Source organism: Rhincodon typus, chromosome 13, assembly GCF_021869965.1.
Source record: "Rhincodon typus isolate 14 chromosome 13, sRhiTyp1.1, whole genome shotgun sequence".
Taxonomy (NCBI): domain Eukaryota; kingdom Metazoa; phylum Chordata; class Chondrichthyes; order Orectolobiformes; family Rhincodontidae; genus Rhincodon; species Rhincodon typus.
The window spans coordinates 29,575,088-29,596,476 of record NC_063344.1 but is presented as its reverse complement, the minus strand read 5'-3'; the positions used below and the strand labels follow the sequence as shown (position 1 = coordinate 29,596,476).

Here is a 21,389-nt window from a genome sequence, read left to right as displayed (position 1 = left end):
ATGAAATCAGGATAGATTATTTAGTTGAGGTTTATAATCTCAACATACTACCTGAACATGTGATGGAATTATAACACAGAGGGACAATCAGATGGCAATTAGATAAATATTTTACAAAAACTAATTTGTACAATTACAGGAAAATGAATAAATTGCACAGCTCTCCAAGTACAGATGCAGGCACAACAGGCAAGTGACCACCTCTTGTGCTGCAATCTATGATTCTAACTTCACAAGGACATAAATTAGTTCATTAGATGGTTACACAAAATATCGGAAATTTAAAAGAGAAATGCAAAATTGTGTGTTTTGGGTGGAAAAATAAGTAGTCATATGTATTGGATGTAACACAATAATAAAAAAAGGCAGGGACATTCAGAAATTCAGATACATAAATCTTAAAGTGAAAGAAGTTGAAGAAATGGTTAACAAATGCATAATGGAACCCAGTATTTTTAAAGATAGATAAATAAAGAAACCAGGAGAAGTAAGCAATTCAGCCTTTCAAGCTTACTCCACCATTCATTATGATCATGGCTGATCCTCCACCTTTCTGCTTTCTCTCCACACCCCTTGATAAATTTTTAGGTAATAAGGGTGTCAATTTCTTTCTCAAATATACTTCATGACTCAGTCTCCACAGCCCTGTAGTAGTAAATTCCACAGGTTGACCAGTCTCTGAATCAAGTTCTGTTTCCTCACTTCAGTTCTAAATGGTTTACGTCATATCCTTAGACTGTGGCCTCTGGGTCTAGAATCCACCAACCAGAGCAAAGATCCCCCCTATATCTAGTCTATCCAGACCCATTAGAATTTGATACTTTTCTACCATACTTTTCATTCTTTTAAAAATCCTGAATGCAGATTCAGTTGAACCAATCTCTCCTCAAATGAAAGTCTTGTCATCCCCAGTACCAAGCTAGTGAACCTTCACTGCATTCCCTCTGTGGTAAATATATCCTCTCTTAGGTAGGGAGGCCAAACCTGAACTCCATACTTCAGGTGCAGCTTTACCAAGGCCAAGAAGTAACATTAAAACTGCATAAACAATTCGTCAGATACAATTAAGATACTACGTTAAGTTTTGGTCACCTTCATTTCAGGAAAACATCTAGATATGAAGATATGGGCAACACGGTGGCTCAGTGGTTAGCACTGCTGCCTCACAGCACTAGGGACCCGGGTTTGATTCCACCCTCCGGCGACTGTCTGTATGGAGTTTGCACATTCTCCCCATGTCTGCATGGGTTTCCTACGGGTGCTCCGGTTTCCTCCACAGTCCAAAAATGTGCAGTCTAGGTAGATTGGCCATGTTAAATTGCCTGTAGTGTTCAGGGATGTGTATATTAGGTGGGTTATAGGGGGATGGGTCTGTGTGGGATGCTCTGAGGGTTGGTGTGGACTTGTTGGGCCAAAAGGGCCTGTTTCCACACTGTAGGGATTCTATGAGTTTCTAAGTGCAGAAGAGACCTAATGTGACAGTCTCAAGTTTGGTTATTGAGGCAGACTAGAGAAATTATGTCTCTTACATTACAATACAGATGATTTAGCCTCTAAAAACAGGCTTTTAAAATTAAAAGGTTTTGCAAAGAGAAAAATTGTTCTCACTAGTTACAGCTGAAGGAAACAAACAGAAGAGCATGTCCAGAGTAAAGGAAATGGCTAGGAGAAATACATACAAGCTTTTTTAGGACAGAGAATATGTCGTCAGAATTCATGGTGAAACAGAATTTATTATAACAAAGTGGATAAATATCTGAAACAAAGAACTAGAGTGGAAATGGAAATAATTGGATAGCTCTTCTAGAGCTAGCAAAGGTGCAATGAGCCAAATGATCTCTAGTACAAAGTCCTGATAATGACCTGATGCCTGCATAATACAAATTTAACTTCTTTATGGAATAGCCAATGGAAATCACTAAATTTTGAAACAAGGAAGAAATTAGATTATTTGGAAATGTTCAAATTTATACTCACCAATAAAAACTTATTCCATATATCTAAGAATTTGAATCGCCCAGCAAGTACTAAATTCCAGTATGCAATTGCCATTTCTAAATCTGCAAAATAAAACATTTTGTACATCTTCAAGAAAAATGTCTACATCAAGCATCAAGAATAGTGCTGCATATATCAAATAAAACTAAGCATTAACTTTATACATATTTTTCTCTATTTTGCATGGTTGCTCCAAAAAAATGCTTAACCAAAGGAAAACATTAATAGTTTTTACATAAAGTAGTAATTTAAAGCCTGTCAGCACCTGATCAATAGAAAATGCCTAGAGATTAAGTTAACTACAGATACATCAGTAAGAGGCTTAAAAATTACTGTAAATGTTCAAACCTCAATAGCCAAATGTATTCCTATTCTCATAAAATAGTTGATTAAACTGTGTTAACACCTGAACTGTACCCAAATTAATAGCCCAGTTAATCGCAATGCCATACAAGGGAAATGCTGCTTTATTTCGTAGCTTCTCAAATATCCTTCAAAATAAAGATAGAGGACAATTCAGCATAATCTTAAACATTGATTATACCCAACATGCCCATCCACAACGAGCATGTATGAGCAAAGGCAAATTAGCCAAGAATCAACTGATCACTCCTCTTAAAATCAAACAGGAATAGCTGATATAAAGAATGGGTATTTCACAAATGAACTCTTAAGGAGCAATAGGAGCAACATGTTTTTAATATTAACAAATGGAGATTTTGGATTCAAATACTGATTTTAATTTCCATTTGTAGGCAATTTTTCCTCAGCATCTAAGTGGGTTTTCACTTAGAAGCATCAACAATAATTGAAGCACATCCCTGGTCCTATTTACGTCAATTTTGCAGTTGAGACATTTTAGTACAGATTTCTAACTTTTGCACCAAACAGCATACTCAGCTTAGATACAGTCTTTAGTGCAGAATCTAACTCCAGCTGCCACTGTCACAACACAGTGCAAAATCAGATACTACATATAGAAAAACAGAAAGTACTGGAGAAAATCAGGTCTGGCAGAGTTAATGTTCAAGTCTGATTTGATTCTCACTACTTCAGCACAGATGCCAAGACCTGGATTTTGTTCATTAGAAATTAAATAGCCAATCATACTTCATTTTCATTGAACACGTCATGAAACGTGGTATAAAATTGTGGTGAACTTCAACTCTTCTCTGGGATTTGCCAGCTGCTATTAATTGACCTGACTTGAAAACAGCAATAAGTTTTAGAAACAGGTTAATGGAATAGTAGAAGTGAAACAACCAACATTCAAAAGTCCTTTTTATCCTCCACAAAACGCAAACCAAGTTAGATGGAATGCTTTGAAGTACGTAAAGATAGCTTAATGCCTTTCGCTTCCACATTTTTCAAATCTATATGTAAATTTGCATGAATAAAGAGGACCATGGTGCACAAGCATCTTTGTTAAACCACTGCAATAAAAGTTTATTTGTCTGGCCTATTTCACTCAAAAGGGCTTGATACATTATGGAGGTAAGATAGGAATCATCAGAAAATTATCAGACTGCTAATTTGGTGCATTAGAGGCCATGAAACAGATTTATAAAAAGCAAGCTGTATAAAACACTGGTATTTCCATTCACTATCAAGTTAATTTTACAGGCAAAATAATTTTCTGCAAATGTAGCTTCAAATGTAGAAAGACAAATTGAGAGATTCACAAGGATTAAGACAGATTTATAACGGCCTAATCAAGTGAACTTTCCCCGAGCAGGTCAGTAAAGCCGTACTCCCACATTCTGCTTGACTGCTGAGAAAAATCCTGGATACAGGCACCTTACTTTTCTTTTTCTGATCCCACAAAACAAAAAATACTGCTTCAGGAATCCAAATGATAGTATGGGTGTCTGGATATCAGTTGTGGTTATCGTGAAGGACTCTCCTTCTCGACCTCTCCCCTTGCCAGAGGCAGGGTGGCAAACCACCACCAATTGACCCTCTCTAATGAGGGTCAATGTGATGACTTTACCTTTACCAGTACCTTAGCCTAGGGTGATGTTTCCTAAATTTGGGCTTTCACAAATAAGTTTAATCTTTCCATTCATACTTAGCTACCAGTTTATTTAAATCCTTTGTGACCTAGTCAAATCTCCAAAGACCTAACTGTTAAATAATCAAAATAAACTGTTCAAACCATGAACTTTTATTTTCACATATTTGTGATATAACAATAAGATCAGCCAGAATACCTGGAAAAAGTATTTATTTTGCCAGAAATCATAACAATTGCTTTTAAACAGGATCTTGAATGGCAAAATCACAACCAGACCAAAAGGATCAAGAATCTTCTTTAACTAATCATCTATAGACATGTAGCAGAGGATAACAACACATGGTAATGTCCATCGTCTGCAGAATTAGCATTTGGAGGGGAAGAAACAAATAGAGTCTAGATCAGTTTACGTTTGAAAATCCACATACGTATGTGAATCAGTTCTGACACAGGACCTCTATATGCTAAATTTTGGCTTGCTATTTCTCTTTCCAGATGAACAATCTTCAGAGTATTTCCAATTTTTATAACTTGTTTATTCTGTCTGATTAACTTTGCATTTTAGTGCGTAAAGCTCATAAATAAATTTAATTGTTTCATGGCAATTTTGTAAAGCCATGAATGGTAATCATTATATCTTCTAAGCGTTTTGCTAACATTATTCTATGTTTATACCTTTGAAAAATTAGTTCTGCCCCTCTTGCATTCTGTTGCATTTGAAGATTCTGCAGGTCTGCCTCCACACTTCTCCCTACTCCTCGTTATCTGGCAGCCTAGGTCTTGTTCCCAAGCCTCCTTTAGATTTTCTGTGTTGTCTGCAGACATGGAGATAAATAGGGCGCAGATGTATTTGTGGAGATTTTCCAGAAGGTGGGAAAATAGTTCATATGGGTTGATTTGGGCTGGAGTCAATTACTTTGTGTCAGAAGAAGTGAAACTGCTAGCTAAGACACTGCTAAGTCCTGTCTGAGGTATCTAACTCGAAAAAAGCTTTTTGTCAACTTTTTGACTCTACTTGCTGACTACTATGCAGCATGGAGAGAAAACTATATACATAAGATCAAGTTTTTTGAAGCATTTCTTCTGGCAGAAGGGCACTAAAGATAACAATAGTCCTGACTGGGAATTTAGGAAGGGAATATTAAGCTTGTGGCTTCACAGGAGTGTTTTGTGATTCCCAGCACAACCATTAATACTGTTGAAGGTCATATCCTGCATGTGTCTTCAACTACAGGACCATTTGGAAGACTGATTCCTCCACTTGGTGAGTTAAGTGGTTCAGATAGCTTCTGAGCTGCCCAAACTGCAGGAACAGACTTAATCAGGCCATATCTGTCACCAATAAATAAACTGTGCTCATGTTGATCATTTGCTACTTAAGAATTCAATTTTTATTAAAATAATACACAAAGTATTATCAAAAAATGTCAATGTGTAACAGTGATAGGGAAAAGGTGTTTTTTATAACTCCACGGAGCTAAATATATAGTAATCTGCATTTCTGATCTAAATTTCTTACGTATAGACAAAAAATAAAAAAAGTGAAAGCATAAGAACATAAGAACTAGGAGCAGGAGTAGGCCGTCTGGCCCTTCAAGCCTGCTCCGCCATTCAATAAGATCATAGCTGATCCTTTCGTGGACTCAGATCCACTTACCCGCGTTCTCACCGTATCCCTTAATTCCTTTATTGTTCAAAAAAAATCTACCTTTTTTTTAAAAACGTTTACTGAAGTAGCATCAACTACTTCACTGGGCAAGGAAAGCAGTAGACTAGGACAAAAAAATTGTTTAACATGTTTTCATATGCTACTCCAATTGGAACAGTATATACAGTAAAAGTTTTAAAAAGTAAACAAAACCAACAAATTAAATCACTACTTTTCCTCAATTCTGCCTACGGTCAATCACAACTAACAACACATCAACTCCAATTTGTGTAAAACAGTGAGTAGCCAGTTACAGTAAAATGCCACATGGCATTTTCTATTCTCTTAAGCATCCCCCACTAAAAACAATGTTAAAAAATTATGACAAACAAAAAGACAAAGACACATTATAAGTCTTGTACCCTTCTGCTAAGCATTTTCTCATTGCATTCAATGAAAAGTCCATTCCTTACAGGCTGCATTTCTCTGAAACAACTACAATACATAAAATCCAAGAGAATGCTGTTCTTTTAGTTCTTTTTAGTTACGCACTGAAGATTTTTGAAAATCAAAAGATCTGCACTTACCTAAACCCTTCTGGCCTGGATTCTTTGCAAAGTTGAATGTGAATTGGTAAAAGTCTTTAAACTTTGCTTGATCTTTTAATTCTAGTTCCAACTTTGGCAGTAGGATTTTCAGTTTTTCTATGCTGTCACACCTTAGGCAATAAGAAAATATTTTAATCAAAGAAATGTCAATGTATCATGTATTTCTATGTTCACATCCATTGTTCCCATGAAATCATTAAAATTTCTTCATCGTCCCCCTCTTTCCAATTGCAAAGTTGTGGTCTCTTTTATATCAAGCCTCAATATGGTCCAACTTAAAACATTTTTTGATCCATTACTTTACAATGATAAGCCAATTAAACAAGGGCATCGATTTACAGGTGAAGCAGCAAGTTGTTTTAAAATTTAAAAAATTTGTGTGCATACCAATCACACTTTTAAAGGATGATTCAAATTCAGTGATTCAAAAATGCCAATATATTTGTATGAAAGATACAAATAACTCAGATTGATAGTAAAACTGGCAAGCTTTGAAACTCTCAGACTTTTGGATGCCACCATAAGGCCCAATTCAGTTACTAATTTCTCGATGGTTTCTTTCCTGCTCCTAGTTTATACGTTTCGGGGCAAATGATTGGGCTGTTTAAATTTTTTTAAAGAATTTGATCGAGTCAAAGGGAAGAGATATTTCCTATGGTGGAACCATTGAAGTAAAGGGGACATGACAATAAGATACCGGAGCAGAATGAAGCCATTGAGTCTGCGCTACCATTCGATCATGGCTGATATGTTTCTCAACCCTATTCTACTGCCTTCTCCCCATAACCGTTGATCCCTTGATTAATCAAAAACCTATCTCTGTCTTAAATACACTCAATGACTTGGCCTCCACAGTCTTCTACAGCAATGGGTTCCATAGATTAACCACTTTCTGCTGAAGAAATTCTTCATTTCAGTTCTAAAGAGTCGTCCCTTCATTCCGAGGCTTCGTGCTCAGGTGCTAGTCTCTCCTACTAGTGGAAACACATTCTCCATGTCGACTCTATCTAGGCCTCTCAGTATTCTGTAAATTACAATCAGATCCTCCATCATCCATCAAGTGTAGACAGAGTCCTCAACCGCTCCTCATTTGACAAGCCCTTCATCCCCAGGATCATTCTTGAAAACCTCCTCTGGACCCTCTCCAATGCCAGCACATCCTTTCTTAGATAAAGGGCCCAAAACAGCTCAGAATATTCCAAATGGAGTTTGACCAGACTCTTATACAACCTCAGGAGTATATCACTGTTCTTGTGTTCTCACCCTCTTGAAACGAATGCTAACATTGCATTTGCCTTCCCTACTGCCAACTAAACGTGCACATTAACCATAGGAGTCCTAGTTCAGGATTCTCTCAAGTCCCTTTGTGCTCAGATTTTCAAAAGCTTTACCCATTTAGAAAATAGTCTCTGCCTCTATTCTTCCTACTAAAGTGCATAACCTCACATTTTCCCATATTGTATTCCAGCTGCCACTTCTTTCCCCACTCTCCTAGCCTGTACAAGTCCGTCTGCGGTCTCCCCGCTTCCTAAACGTCATCTGTCCCTCCACTTATTTTTGTGTCATCTGCAAACTTAGCAACAATGCCCTCAGTTCTTTCATCCAGATCGTTAATGTATAATGTAAATAGTTGTGGTCCTATCACTGACCCCTCTGGAACTCCACTTGCCACCAGCTACTATCATGAAAAAGACCCATTTATCCCTACTCTCTGCCTTCTGCCAGTCAGACAATCCTCTATCCATGCCACTGCCTTGCCCCAACACCATGGACTCTTATCTGGCAAATTCCTGTGCACCACCTTGTTAAAGGCCTTCTGAAAATCTAAATAAATCATGGTCACTGGCTCTCCTTTGTCTAATATGTTTGTTACCTCCTCAAGGAATTCTAACAGATTTGTCAGGCATGATCGACCCTTGACGATACTGTGCTGATTCAGTTTCGTTTTACAATGCCCTTCCAAGTATTCTACAATCTCATCATTAATAATGGATTCTAAAATCTTGCCAACAACCAAGGTCAGGCTAACTGGCCTATAGTTTCCTGTCTTCTGCTTCCCTCCCTTCTTAAACACGTGTGTTACATTAGCCATTTTCCACTCCTCTGGAACTCTCCCTGATAACCAGTGATTCATGAATGATCACCACCAATGCCTCAACAGTCTTCCTAGCTATCTCCTTAAAAATTCTGGGGTGTAGTCCATCTGGTCAGATGATTTATCCACCTCTCGGCTCACCAGCACCTCCTCAGTGATGACCACTACACTCACTTCTGCCCCCTTTATTTTCTTTATTCATTCACGGGATGATGGCGTCGCTAGTTAGGCAGCATTTTATTGCCCATCCCTAATTGACCAGAGGGCAGTTAAGTGTCAATCACATTGCTGTATGTCTGGAGTCACATGTAGGCCAGACCAGGTAAGGATGGCAGTTCCCTTCCCTAAAGGGCATTAGTGAACCAGATAGGTTTTCCCGACAATCAACAATAGATTCACAGTCATCATTAGATTGTTAATTCCAGACCTTTTATTCAATTCAAATTCCACCATCTGCCATGGCAGGATTCGAACCCAGGTCCCCAGAACATTATCTGGGTCTCTGGATTAACAGTCCAGCAATAATACCACTAGGCCATCGCCTCCCCTGATTCTCTTGAAGTCCTGGCATGCTGCTGGTGTCTTCCACCATGAAGATGATGCAAAGTAACTATTCAGTTCCTCCATCATTTCTTTATTCCCCATTACTACTTCTCTAGCCTCATTTTCCAGCAATCTGATGTCCACTCTTTCCTCTCTCTTACCTTTTATATATCTAAAAAATTCTTGCAATCTTCTTTTATATTACTAACTAGCTTACCCTCATTTTTCATCTTCTACCCTGTTATTGCCTTTGTAGTTATCCTCTGCTGGTTTTTAAAGGCTTCCCAATCCTCTGGCTTCCCACTAATCTTCACCACATTGTATGCTTTTACTTTTGCTTTTATGCTGTCCGTGACTTCCCTTGTCAGCCATGGTTGCCTTGTCCTCCCTTTAGTATGGTTTTTCTTGACCTTAAAAAAGATCAAGACCACCGAAGTGAAAAGTCAGGAAGCATTTTTTTCTCAAAGGTTAGTGTAAATTGCAAAGACTGGGACAATTACTGCTGTCAAAACTGAAATACTACTTTTATTATGTAAGAGTATCAAGGGATACACGTGGAGTAAAGGTGGAAGTGTACAGGAGAGGAACTAAGCAACCATGATCTAGTCAAATATTGCAGCAAGTGCAAAGGGTATATTGCCACCTCTTGTTACGAGCAAAATATTACAGATGCTGGAAATCTGCAATAAAATTACAATCCTGGAAATACTTGCATGTTAAGCAGCAACTGGAGAGAAAGAGAATTAACAATCCAGGTTGATGACTTTTATTTGATCTGATGAAAGGTCAAATCTGAAACATTAACTTTGTTTCTCCAAAGATGGTAGCCAAACAAGACTCCTTCATATTTCTAGCTTTCACCAGTTCTCATTTCTTCAGCTTTCACAGAGTCGTACAGCATAGAAACAGACGCTTCAGACCATGCCAACCATGTTTCCAAACTAAACTAGTCCCACCTGCCTGCACTTGACCCATATCCCTCCAAACCTTTTCTATTCATGAACTTATCCAAATTTCTTTTAAACATTGTAACTGTACCTACATCCATCACTTTCTCTGGCAGTTCATTCCACACAGGAACTGCTCTCTGTATAAAAAGGTTGCTCCTCACGTCCTTTTAAAATCTTTTTCCTCTCACCTTAAAAATATGTCCGCTAGTTTTGAACTCCCCCACTGTAGGGAAAAGACCCTTGTCATTCTCCTATCTATGCCCCTCATGCTTTTATAAACCTCAATAAGGTCACCCCTCAACTATCTAAGCTCCAGCGGAAAAATATTCCAGTCATCCAGTCTATTTTTGTATCTCAAACCCTCCTTTCCTGGTATCATCCTAGCAGGTCTTTTCTGAACCCTCTCTAGTTTAATTAAATGCCAGGAGTTGGTTGTTCTCTTTATTAGTTAACCAGTAAGAGTAGCTGCACTGCGGTGCAGAGTGCCTAAATGGATGTGAGTGTAAGTGACTGTGAAGGTTAATTAGTACTTGAGTTTGGTAGGAAGAGAAGGCTGTTGGCTATAGGACATTTGGACGCTCAAATTTGCCTAGTTTGTAAGACTATATTTTCAACTCATCTACTTCCGTTATGGTTTATTGTATACTTCTATTAACATTTTGCCTATTGTAATCATACAACATTGAAAACATACAAGGGCCCAGTCCAAAAAGATTTGTTTGTAATGTGTGCATGTAAGGGATACTGGACAAGGACTCACCAAATGAAAATTCAAATAGGGATAGAGAAACTTGGAGCCCATAGCATGACTCATGACAAAGCACTCGAACTTATGAATGCTTGTTGAAAACTAGTGTAGTTGTTTCCTTAATAGGAGTATGTAAATTTTTATGATTCTTGCAGAGACCAATGACTTTTAAAAGAAATTTGAACTTCAAGTGACTGACTAAAAGGAGCACATGACTAGATTTAGGTCTTGAAGCAGTTACTGTAAAAATGTAACAACAGCAATATTGATTGACTAACATCAGTTTTTGTAGATATCAAACTGCAGAAAAAACTTCTTATTTTACTGTTCACACATTCAAAAATCCCACATAGCATCAGTATTTTGCAGTGTCTCTTAAGGAGACACTTCAATTCCCAGGAACCAATCCAAATAATTCTTAACTCCTGCAGGCTTGCTTTTCTTTTTGCAGAAATGACTTTCACGGCGAGGGGATAATCACCTGCCAGCCTCACGTATTTTGAGCCCCGCTATCTCTAGTGTCTGTTTTCTTCTCCAGGGTGGAAGAACTAATCTTGCACAGATTTTCATCTCTGGTCACAGTTGAAAATAGAAAACATCGAAAATAGGAGCAGGAGTAGGCTAATGGCCCTTCGAGCTTGCTCTACCACTCAGTATGATCATGGCTGATCATCCAACCCAGTACCCTATTCCCACTTGCTCCCCATATGCCTTGATGTCTTTAAAATCTAAAATATCTCTTTCTTGAATATATTCAGTGACTTGGCCACCATAGCCTTCTGTAGTAGAGAATTCTACAGATTCACAACCCTCTGGCTGAACAAATAATTTCTCATCTCATTCCTAAATGGCCTATCCTGAATTCTTAAACTGTGCAACCTGGTTTATAGACTCCCCAGTATGAGAAACCATCCTCTTGTACTCAAGGGAATACAAGGGAGATTTATGAAATCTGTCCTCACATACACCAGTCTAATAAAGAAAGTTTTTAAAAAACATTCAAGAACCTCCATCCCTTTATCGATCAACTACATCAATGTTGCTAGATACCTGGAGATCCCCTTGACCTGAAGCCAGATTCAAACTCTTGCCACAGATTGCTAAATCTTTGTATACAATTTTTTCAGTAGTCAGCAATAAGCATCTTTGTTTCACCAATCACCAGTAAATCTATTCACTTTTCATGTCCCAACCCTACCACCTTCTGAATCTACCCCTTGTAAAGCTAACCCCAAATTAACTTACAAACGGGACTTTCAAAACTTCAATTTTCTAGCCTTTGGCCCTCTGTTTGCCACAACATTCTTTACTGCCTCAGCCTCATCTTTAAAGTTCTGGTCCTCAGTATCACTACTTTTTTTCACTCTGGCCATTGCCTGAGTATAGTCCTCAACTCTGCTTCCCTGATCAGAGTTACACAGACTTAAAGGGATACAGTAATTAACTGGTTTAGCCATCTACTGCCAGATGTGGCTGGACCACAACGTACCATCTGCCTGCTCTCAGCTACTGAAACTGCTCACTATTCCATTATCATCCTGGAATATAATGATAGGACCCAGCTTCTTTTCTCTACTGCAAACTGTTGCCATAAACTCCTCTCGCCTCTATCCTCATCTCATGAGAAGCTCATGGACATTTTCAATAACAACCCGTTCAGACACATTATCACACTCTTCTGAGGGCATCACATCCTGAGGTGCGACTTGGACTGGTCCCTCTGGCTCAGAGGCAGGGCAATTACTTCCCCTAAAGCTCCCCTGATCCAGCCTTAACTGGCACATTTCAAATCACCCCACCATCCTGTCCCATATGCCTTCATCTTTTCTATGAGACCCACCTCCAGTTTCCTCAAATCTTCTGCCACTAAACTGATTATCATCCAACTTCTGCTCTACATCCCCATGTAAGCACATAGTTTATAGTCCTCTTTTTTAGAAAAACAAAAATTGCTCTCTTGCTTTTAAATATGCATTGACTCATTCCTCAAAACACAACACTCAGCTCCACCATCCTTAACTACCATCCCATGGCCAACCTCATTTACTGTCCAAAGTCCTCAAACATGTTGCCAAATCCAATTACAATCAATCAAAGCTGATGTTTCTCAATCCCATTCTCCTGCCTTCTCCCTGTTACTCTTGATCCCTGTATCAATTGAGAACCTGTCTAGCTGTCTTAAAGACACTCTCAATGACTTCTCCTCCACAATCTTCTGCAGCAATGAGTTCCAAAGATTAACCACCCTCTGGCTGAAGAGATTTCTCATCTCAGTTCTAAAGGTTCATCCCTTCATTCTGAGGCTCTGCCTTCGGATCCTAGTGTCTCCTACTAATGGAAACATCTTCTCCATGTCCACTCTATCTGGACCTTTCAGTATTATGTAAGTTTCAACCAGATCCCCCATCATCCTTTTAAACTCCATCAAGTACAGACCCAGAGTCCTCCTACGCTCCTCATATGACAAACCCTTCATCCCCGGGATCATTCCTGCAAACCACCTCTGGATCTCTTCCAATGCCAGCACATCCTTCCTTAGATAAGGGGCCTAAAATAGCTCATAATATTTCAATGGAGTCTGACTAGAGCCTTATATGGCCTCAGAAGTATATCTCTTGTATTCTCACCCTCTTGAAACGAATGCTAAGATTGCATTTGCCTTCCTAACTGCCAACTGAACGTTCATGGCAACCTTAACAGAATCCAGGACCATTACTTCCAAGTCCCTTTGTGCTCAGCTTTCTGAAGCCTCTCCCCATTTAGAAAATAGCCTACACTTCTATTCTCCCTACCAAAGTCCATACTGTATTCGATCTGCCACTTCTTTGCCCACTCTCCTAGCTTGTCCAAGTTTTTCTGCAGCCTTCCTGCTTCCTCAATACTACCTATCCCTCCACCTATCGTTGCATCATCTGCAAACTTAGCAACAATGCCCACAGTTCCGTCATCCAGATCATTAACGTATATGTGAATAGTTGTGATCCCAACACTTATCCCTGCGGAATTCTACTTGTCACCAGTTGCCATCCTGAAAAAGCCCCCTTTACTCCTATTCTCTGCCTTCTGTCAGTCAGAAAATCCTCTAACCATGCCAGTACCTTGTCCCTAACACCATGGGTTCATATCTTTCTTAGCTTCCTATGTGGCACTTTGTCAAAGGCTGTATGGAAATTCAAATAGATCACAATCACTGGCTGACTAACTTGCTCATTACCTCCTCAAAGGAATTATAACAGAGTTGTCAGGCATGACACAAAAATAGTAATTGCTGGAAAAACTCAGCAGGTCTGGCAGCATCTATGGAGAGAAATCGGAGTTAACATTTCGGGCTGAGTGATCCCTTAGAACTGGGACTCTCCGTGATTCCATTGATTCATGAAAGATCACCATCAATGCCTCTACAATATCCTCAGCTCTCTCCTCCAGTACTCTGGGGTGTGGTCCATCTGGTCCGTAAGATTTATCAGCTTCCCCAGTAACTTCTCCTTAGTGATGACCACTGTATTCACCTCTGTCCCCTGTTTCTCAAAGTTCTGGTATGCTGCTGGTCTCTTCCACCACGAAGACTGATGCAAAGTACCTATTCAGTTACTGAACTATTTCTTTGTTCCCCATTACTACTAATTCCACCTCATTTTCCAATATTCCAATGCCCAAGTTTGCCCCTCTCGTAATTTTCAGATATCTAAAACAACTCTTACAATCTTCTTTTATATTACTAGATAGCTTACTCTCATATTTCATCTTCTCCCCCCTTATTGATGTTTTAGTTATCCTGTGCTGATTTTTAAAGGCTTCCTGATTCTCGAGCTTCCCTCTAATCTTCACCACACCCCTGCCAAGAACAATACTGCTGTCTGACCTGACCCAACAAGTGAAAAAGAGGTGATGGGGTATACTGTTATGGTCAACCACAACAAGGTTGAGAAAATTTGGAAGAAAAATGGGCTCCTGTTAAAATTAATGTAGGCTTTTACTGAAAGATCTAGAGCAATACTGAAGGCAAAAATTGTTTAAATAAACAGTATTATTTATTACAGTTTAAAATCTACCTGCTAAAGAAGGTTCCAAAATTCAAAATGAAAAGCAACTGAAAACAAACACTACAAAAACTGGTAAGGTAAATAGCAAAGACAGCTTGAAAAGCACCAAATTGAGGAGTTAAGGTCAGAAGTCACATGACACCAGGTTATAGTCCAACAGGTTTATTTGAAATCACAATCTTTAGGAGTTCTGTCCCTTCATCACTTCACCCACTTCTTGGGTTCACGTTGCGCCACATGTAACCCCACCATACTCCACTCACACCATTTGTACTATATTTTGATCCCTCTGCCTATAAATTCCGTGCCTGTGTGCTTCCCTACACTTCATCTGATGAAGGAGCAGTACTCCAAGAGCTTGTGATTTCAAATAAACCTGTTGGACTATAACTTAGTGTTATGTGACTGCTGACCTTGTACACAGCAGTCCAATACTGGCACTTCCACATCTTGAAGTGTTAAGATCAACAAGAAACTTTCCACATTAATAAAACAAAATGATCATTTTAAGACAAGAGATACAGCTGATCAATTTTCCAAAAAGAGGTTCTAACCAGAATTCTGTATTCACAATAATATTCACAGAAATTTTGCTAAAATCAAAAGATAGAGATCACAAAACAGGGAACTAATGCAAGTGCCTGAAGTAACCCCATACCAAACAGGATATGAGCAATTTAAACAGCCATTCACTGTACAGCACTTCCTCAGCAACTACAATTACTGTGCTAGCGTAAAATGTTACCAAATCCTGTCTGAAACAAGATAGCAATACGAGTGACTACTTCTTGACTATATAGTTTCAATTTTGTTGTTTTTTGGTGTGCTTCAATATGAGGAAGTCCAAGATTTGGATCTATAGAATTAATTTTTTAAAACTAGTAATATGAAATAGTTACTAAAATCCAAAATACTGGAACATGAATTTCACAGTGAAAAATAATCAGAAGTTTATCAAATGTGAATTTCTAATTTTGGACATATACAGTTACATTTTACTTACCCTAATTCTGTCATACCGTCTATGAATTCTTGTTTTGAGAATTCACATTGTGTGGCTGCTCGAAATTTCCATGCAACAACCAGTACACTGATACTGGCTGGATCCAATCCTAAATCATCGCAGAACTGTTGAATACCGTCTATTCCTATTTTGTTTTCATCTTGCGGATCTAAAAGTGAAGAAAAGTAAAAAAATTAACTCAGAAAATGCTAAAGCTTCAAGAAGGTGTCTGCCCAACTGTTAAATGCACACATACAGTTGAGACTGAAGTTTGAGAATTCAAGCTACACTTAGAACTCAATGTAGGCTGGCATATCGGTGTGTCATTGGGAATGCTCAAATTTTGCAACACCATCCTTCAAATGAGATGTCAAATTAAGGAGCTGTCTACCTGTTGTGGGATTGGAGTGAACTTTAAAAGTGCTTTGCTGGTATACAAGAAGAACTTAGTCTCCCAGTAATCTAGCCAACATTCTTACCCTCAAGCCTCTAATGCCAAAATAAGTGACTTGCATTTATAGGACTCCTATTTACATTGTGCCTTAAAGTAATAAAATGACCTCAATTGCTCTGTACGAGCATGATTCAAGATGGTGCCAACACAAGTCAATGCTATGCTAGCTCTCTGTGGTTGATCTTATTCTCACATTTCACACATTTCTGCACTTTTAAACCTAACATTCTAAGTCGGTTCATCTTCTTTGCAGCTGTAACTTTGTATTCCTCACTCTGTTCAATCACCCCATGATCTTTGTATGTTATGATCTGCCTGTACTGCATGCAAAACAAAACTTTTCACTATACCTTGGTACAAGTGACAGTAATAAGTCAAATCAAATTTAAGATGAAACAAAATGGGACAGCCAGCCACAGGAGGAGATATTAGATCAAATAGCCAAAAGGTTGTGCAAAAAAAGTAAGTTAACGGAGATAGAAAAAAAACAGAAAGTCTGAGGTATAGAAGGAACTACAGAATAAGGGCCAAAGCTACAGAAGGCATTGTCACCAATTGTGCAGTGATTAAAACTGAAGGCGCTGGAGGCCAAAAACAGATGCATAGATACAAGGGTTGTAAGGCTGGAGGAGACTGCAGCTACGAAGGGGTGATGCCATGGAATAACTTGAAAACAAGGACAAGGAATTCAAAATCAAGACATTGCTCAATAGTGGATCACTGTAGGTTAACGAGCACTACTTGGAGTGGGCAACAGAGTTTTGGACAATGTCAAGTTTAGAGGGAGCAGAATGTGGGAGACCAGCCAGAAGTGCAATTTTTACATTTATTTATTCATGGAATTTGGGAATCATTGATCAGACCAACATTTATTGCCCATCTCCAATTGCCCTCAAGAAGGTAGCAGTGAGCTGCTTTCTTGAAAGACTGCTGTCCGTACAGTGCAAGAGTGGAAAACTCCTGTCCAGAGGTAATAAAAACAAGGTGAGGGGGTTTCCAAAGCAAATGAACAAAGATGGAGTGAAGTTAGTGACGTTACTGAAGTTCAAAAGGGCAATCTTACATGACGGCACATACGTGCGGGAGTAAGTCAAAGATGACACCAAGGTTGTGTGCTGATTGTTTCAGCCTCAGTCTGCTGCCAAAGAAAAGTGATGGGTCACGGATTAGGGCAGTAGTTTGTCTCTCTAACACCCTAAGAACACTTCACTTTTTCCAAATACATTTGGCTATCCTTCTTACCGGATCCTAAACTCTCTCACCCCGTCCTAAACCTCTCCGAGTCCCTCTCCTTTTCCTTGAACCCATTGCTTAAAATCCCTGACATTGAGGATGTGATCAACTGTTCTAACATCACCTTCTGGATGAACATAAATTTCTCCCAATTAAGTTTGAAGTTTGAAGACATTATTTTCAGTTCCACTCCAAATTCCTTTCCCTAGTTCCTAATCACGCTTTCTTAGAATGGAGAGAGACTAAATGTAAAATGCCAAATAAACATTAAACAGATTGAAGTCAGCTCCATGACAGCATTCCAAATTTGAAGTTAAACTTGACATATTTGCAAGCACACTCACAGTTTCCTTGGAAATCTTAGAAAAGGTTTTCTTCGTAGGGTTCAATTATGCAGAGTGCAGTTATGATCCCACCTGATATCACAGCTGAACAAGTCAGATCTCACAAGGGGCGGCATGGTAGCTCAGCGGTTAGCACTGCTGCCTCACAGCGCCAGAAACCTGGGTTCGATTCCACCCTCGGGCGACTGTCTGTGTGGAGTTTGCGCATTCTCCCCGTATCTGTGTGGGTTTCCTCCGGGTGCTCCGGTTTCCTCCCACAGTCCAAAGATGTGCAGGCTAGGTGGATTGGCCATGCTAAACTGCCCATAGTGTTCAGGGATATGTAGACTGGGTGGGTTATAGGGTGATGGGTCTGTGTGGGATGCTGTAAGGTTCGGTGTGGACTTGTTGGGCCGAAGGGCCTGTTTCCACACTGTAGGGATTCTATGATTCTAAAATCTGACACTTTTTAAAAATGAGATAGTCTTTCAATGAAACACAAACACAATGCTACAGATATGATTTCAACATCAAAATAAAAGTTATTGCTCAAAAGAAATGAAGATAAAATAAAATGAGCCAAATTATCTACAGATTACCCAAAGAGAGATTGGGAAACACTGTAAAATACGATATACTAACCATCCGAACAGTATGCCTTTACAGTACTAAAACACCAGAAAGAATTCCTTTTTCTATCATATTTAAAGGTTTGGCCTAATTGGTGCGTTCAATTCCTGATCTTCAGAGTCTGCTAGCTTCTTCCTTGAGTAGTTACGCAACTGAGCTTTGGCTTTCTCAGCTTCAAACAACCCTTTCATGGATCTAACCAAATACCTTTGACCTGGACCTTTCAAACTAAACTTTTACACTGAGGTAACCTATTACTAACTTTTCTGAACTGACTCCTTGTTGTGGAAGACGTAACTTCTTGCTTCTAACTTCAACCAGGACTCTTCTATGAACTTCAAGCTATGGGCTTCTCCCCCAAGCAAGAAAAAAGTTAACTGCTAACTCTAATCCAAAAACAATTGTTTTAACATCACCTTCTGGATTAACATTAATTACTTCCAATTAATTATTCTTAAGTTTGAAGCCATTATTTTCAATTTCAGGTCCAAAATCCTTTCCCTAGTGATTGCTCTCTTGCAGAATGGAGGGAGATTAATGTTTTTCGGAGATTAATGTTTTGCCAGGTTATAAAATTCTCCCAATGCAAACGAATTCCCATTGGCACACCAGGAACTCGTTCATATTGGTTTGAAAACAAAACCATGGTTCCAGGAACACTGACAAGTTAATCATTAAACTCCCTCAGAGGCAAAACCAAGAGCAAAACCCACATGCTACTTGCTCAAAATCCAAACCCTAAAATAAATGTTATTAATTATATATAAATAAATTACACAATTTATACCGCAGTGTGTAAAAGAATCTGGTTTCTCACCAATGCCTAAACTTATTTTGAGTCCAGATAGAAATAAACAAAGAATGCCAAAGAATTCCCAATAAAGACACATTAATGAATTTCTTCAGTACCCACACAGAATTTGGGGATGCAACGTAAACAAAGCTGGAAAATTTACAACCCTAAACACTAGAATGTTCTGAATTTGTCTGCCACCTTGAGTGTGTACATTTTCTGTGATTACTCTTCCTTCAACAGCCTTTTAACTGCAATTAATTACTTTTGTTCTTTCTTGCCATACCATCTGTTGAGGTTATATCCCTACACTACGTTTCTGTACACTGATCAGTATTGAATTTTTCTATGCATCTGACAATGCACTAGATCTCTTTCCCATCTAAATGGTATGCTCTGAAGACTCTTATTTTCTAAACAATCGCATGTATAGAAATTAAACGTTCTGAATGAATGGTAATGGTTTCAAGATTGATTCCAACACTACATCTTTAGGCACTAATTCATAATTTTGACATTGAATAGTTTTGAGTTTTGCATTGAGGTTGGTATCAACACCAAGCAACGTTTTGCTTGGAAGATAGAATATTAGCAGTTACAAAGATAATTTTGAAACATTCAAGCAAGACAAAGGCATGGTATGGCATGGTGGCTCAGTGGTTAGCACTGCTGCCTCACAGTGCCAGGGACCGGGGTTCAATTCCACCCTCGGGCATCTGTCTGTGTAGAGTTTGCACATTCTCCCCATGTCTGCGTGGGTTTCCCTCGGGTGCTCCAGTTTCCTCCCACAGTCCAAAGATGTGCAAGTTAGGTGGACTGGCCAAGCTAAATAGCCCACCTGAGTAGGCTAGATGGGTTAGCCATGGGAAATGCAGGTTTACAGGGATAGGTAGAGTTACAGGGATAGGTAGGGGGATGGGTCTGTGTAAGATGCTCTTCGGATGGTGGGTGTGGACCTGTTAGGCTGAATAACCTGTTTCCACACTGTAGGGATTCAACGTTCTATTCTATGTTCGAGTAAGATGCAGGCTCTCGCATAGAAGAACTGCATTCAATTTAAACAGATCTACAAATTTATGGACCACTATTTTGTGAACAACCTAGCATGTCTGGACAGGATGATTAAAAACACCAATAATCATAACAGACTTAAGCCTTAAAATTAAAATAAAGTGAAACTCAAAATCTTACAGGTACAGCGGGGTTTAAAAGCCAAATAGTTTACTCCTGTTCCCAAGTCCTATGTTCCTATAATGTAATAAGATCCACTGTTTTAGAAAAGGATGATCACAAACCATGAACAAAATGGCATCTCAATTTCAGCTGAAAAGACATATATCAATAAAATGAAAGGAAAATTGAAATAAGGAATCTGCTTAACTTCAACAGTGAGCATAAAGCCATACTTTGATGCCATCCCAACACCAAGCGTGACAGACAAATGTAGCCAGTTCTCAGGGAAAGTATATAATTCTGAACCAACAGACATTTAAAATGAAAATGGATCACTATTTGTCAAGAAACATGATTGATGGTGTAACAGTCTAAACAACGTCCAGAAGTAATTTAGTGTTTCTTAAAATAAGAACCAAAAGGTTTTGATGGGAATTTCATGCCAGAATAAATGCACATATGCACCTACTGCAGTTTGTTTACTTGTGGTCTTGCTTTTTTATGTCAGTTTAAATTTGCACCTTTCAGAATATAAAATAGCATGAATACTAAAAGGCTCCATGCCAAGAATTTTTAATTGCTCATGCCAGTTCTTATTTGAATTGCTCAGTAGTTACCATAATACTTGTAAATACTCCAGTCTCAAAAAAATCTAATGATACAGAATCTGTCACATCTTTCTCTCAAGTTTGGTAGTTATAGTTTTCTAAAGAATTAGACCATAAGACACAGGAGCAGAAATTAGGCCATTCGGCCCACCGAGTCCGCTCCACCATTCAATCATGGCTGATAAGCTCCTCAACCCCATTCTCCTGCTTTCTCCCCATAACCCTTGATCACCTTGATAATCAAGACCCTATCTATCTCAGTCTTAAATGTACTCAATGACCTGGCCTCCACAGCCTTCTGTGCCAGTGAATTCCATAGATTCACCACTCTCTAGCTGAAGAAGTTTCTCCTTATCTCCATTCTAAAAGGTCTTCCCTTTACCCTAAGGCTGTGCCCTCGGGTCCTAGTCTCTCCTACCAATGGAAACATCTTCCCAACATCCACTCTGTCCAGGCCATTCAGTATTCTGTAAGTTTCAATTAGATCCCCCCTCATCCTTCTAAACTCCAATGAGTATAGTCCCC

General features: G+C 38.9%; 1 protein-coding gene across 1 annotated transcript; it reads right to left on the bottom strand.

Annotated features, from left to right (window-relative positions):
* Positions 1 to 1,976: 1,976 nt before the first annotated feature.
* On the bottom strand, positions 1,977 to 15,841 carry LOC109934918 (DCN1-like protein 2; the record flags this gene model as incomplete). The annotated part of the gene is made up of 4 exons (XM_048604395.1): positions 1,977 to 2,060; positions 4,688 to 4,827; positions 6,248 to 6,378; positions 15,651 to 15,841. Coding segments are annotated over 4 exons (468 nt in total), but the record flags the coding sequence as incomplete, so codon positions are not given.
* Positions 15,842 to 21,389: the final 5,548 nt, after the last annotated feature.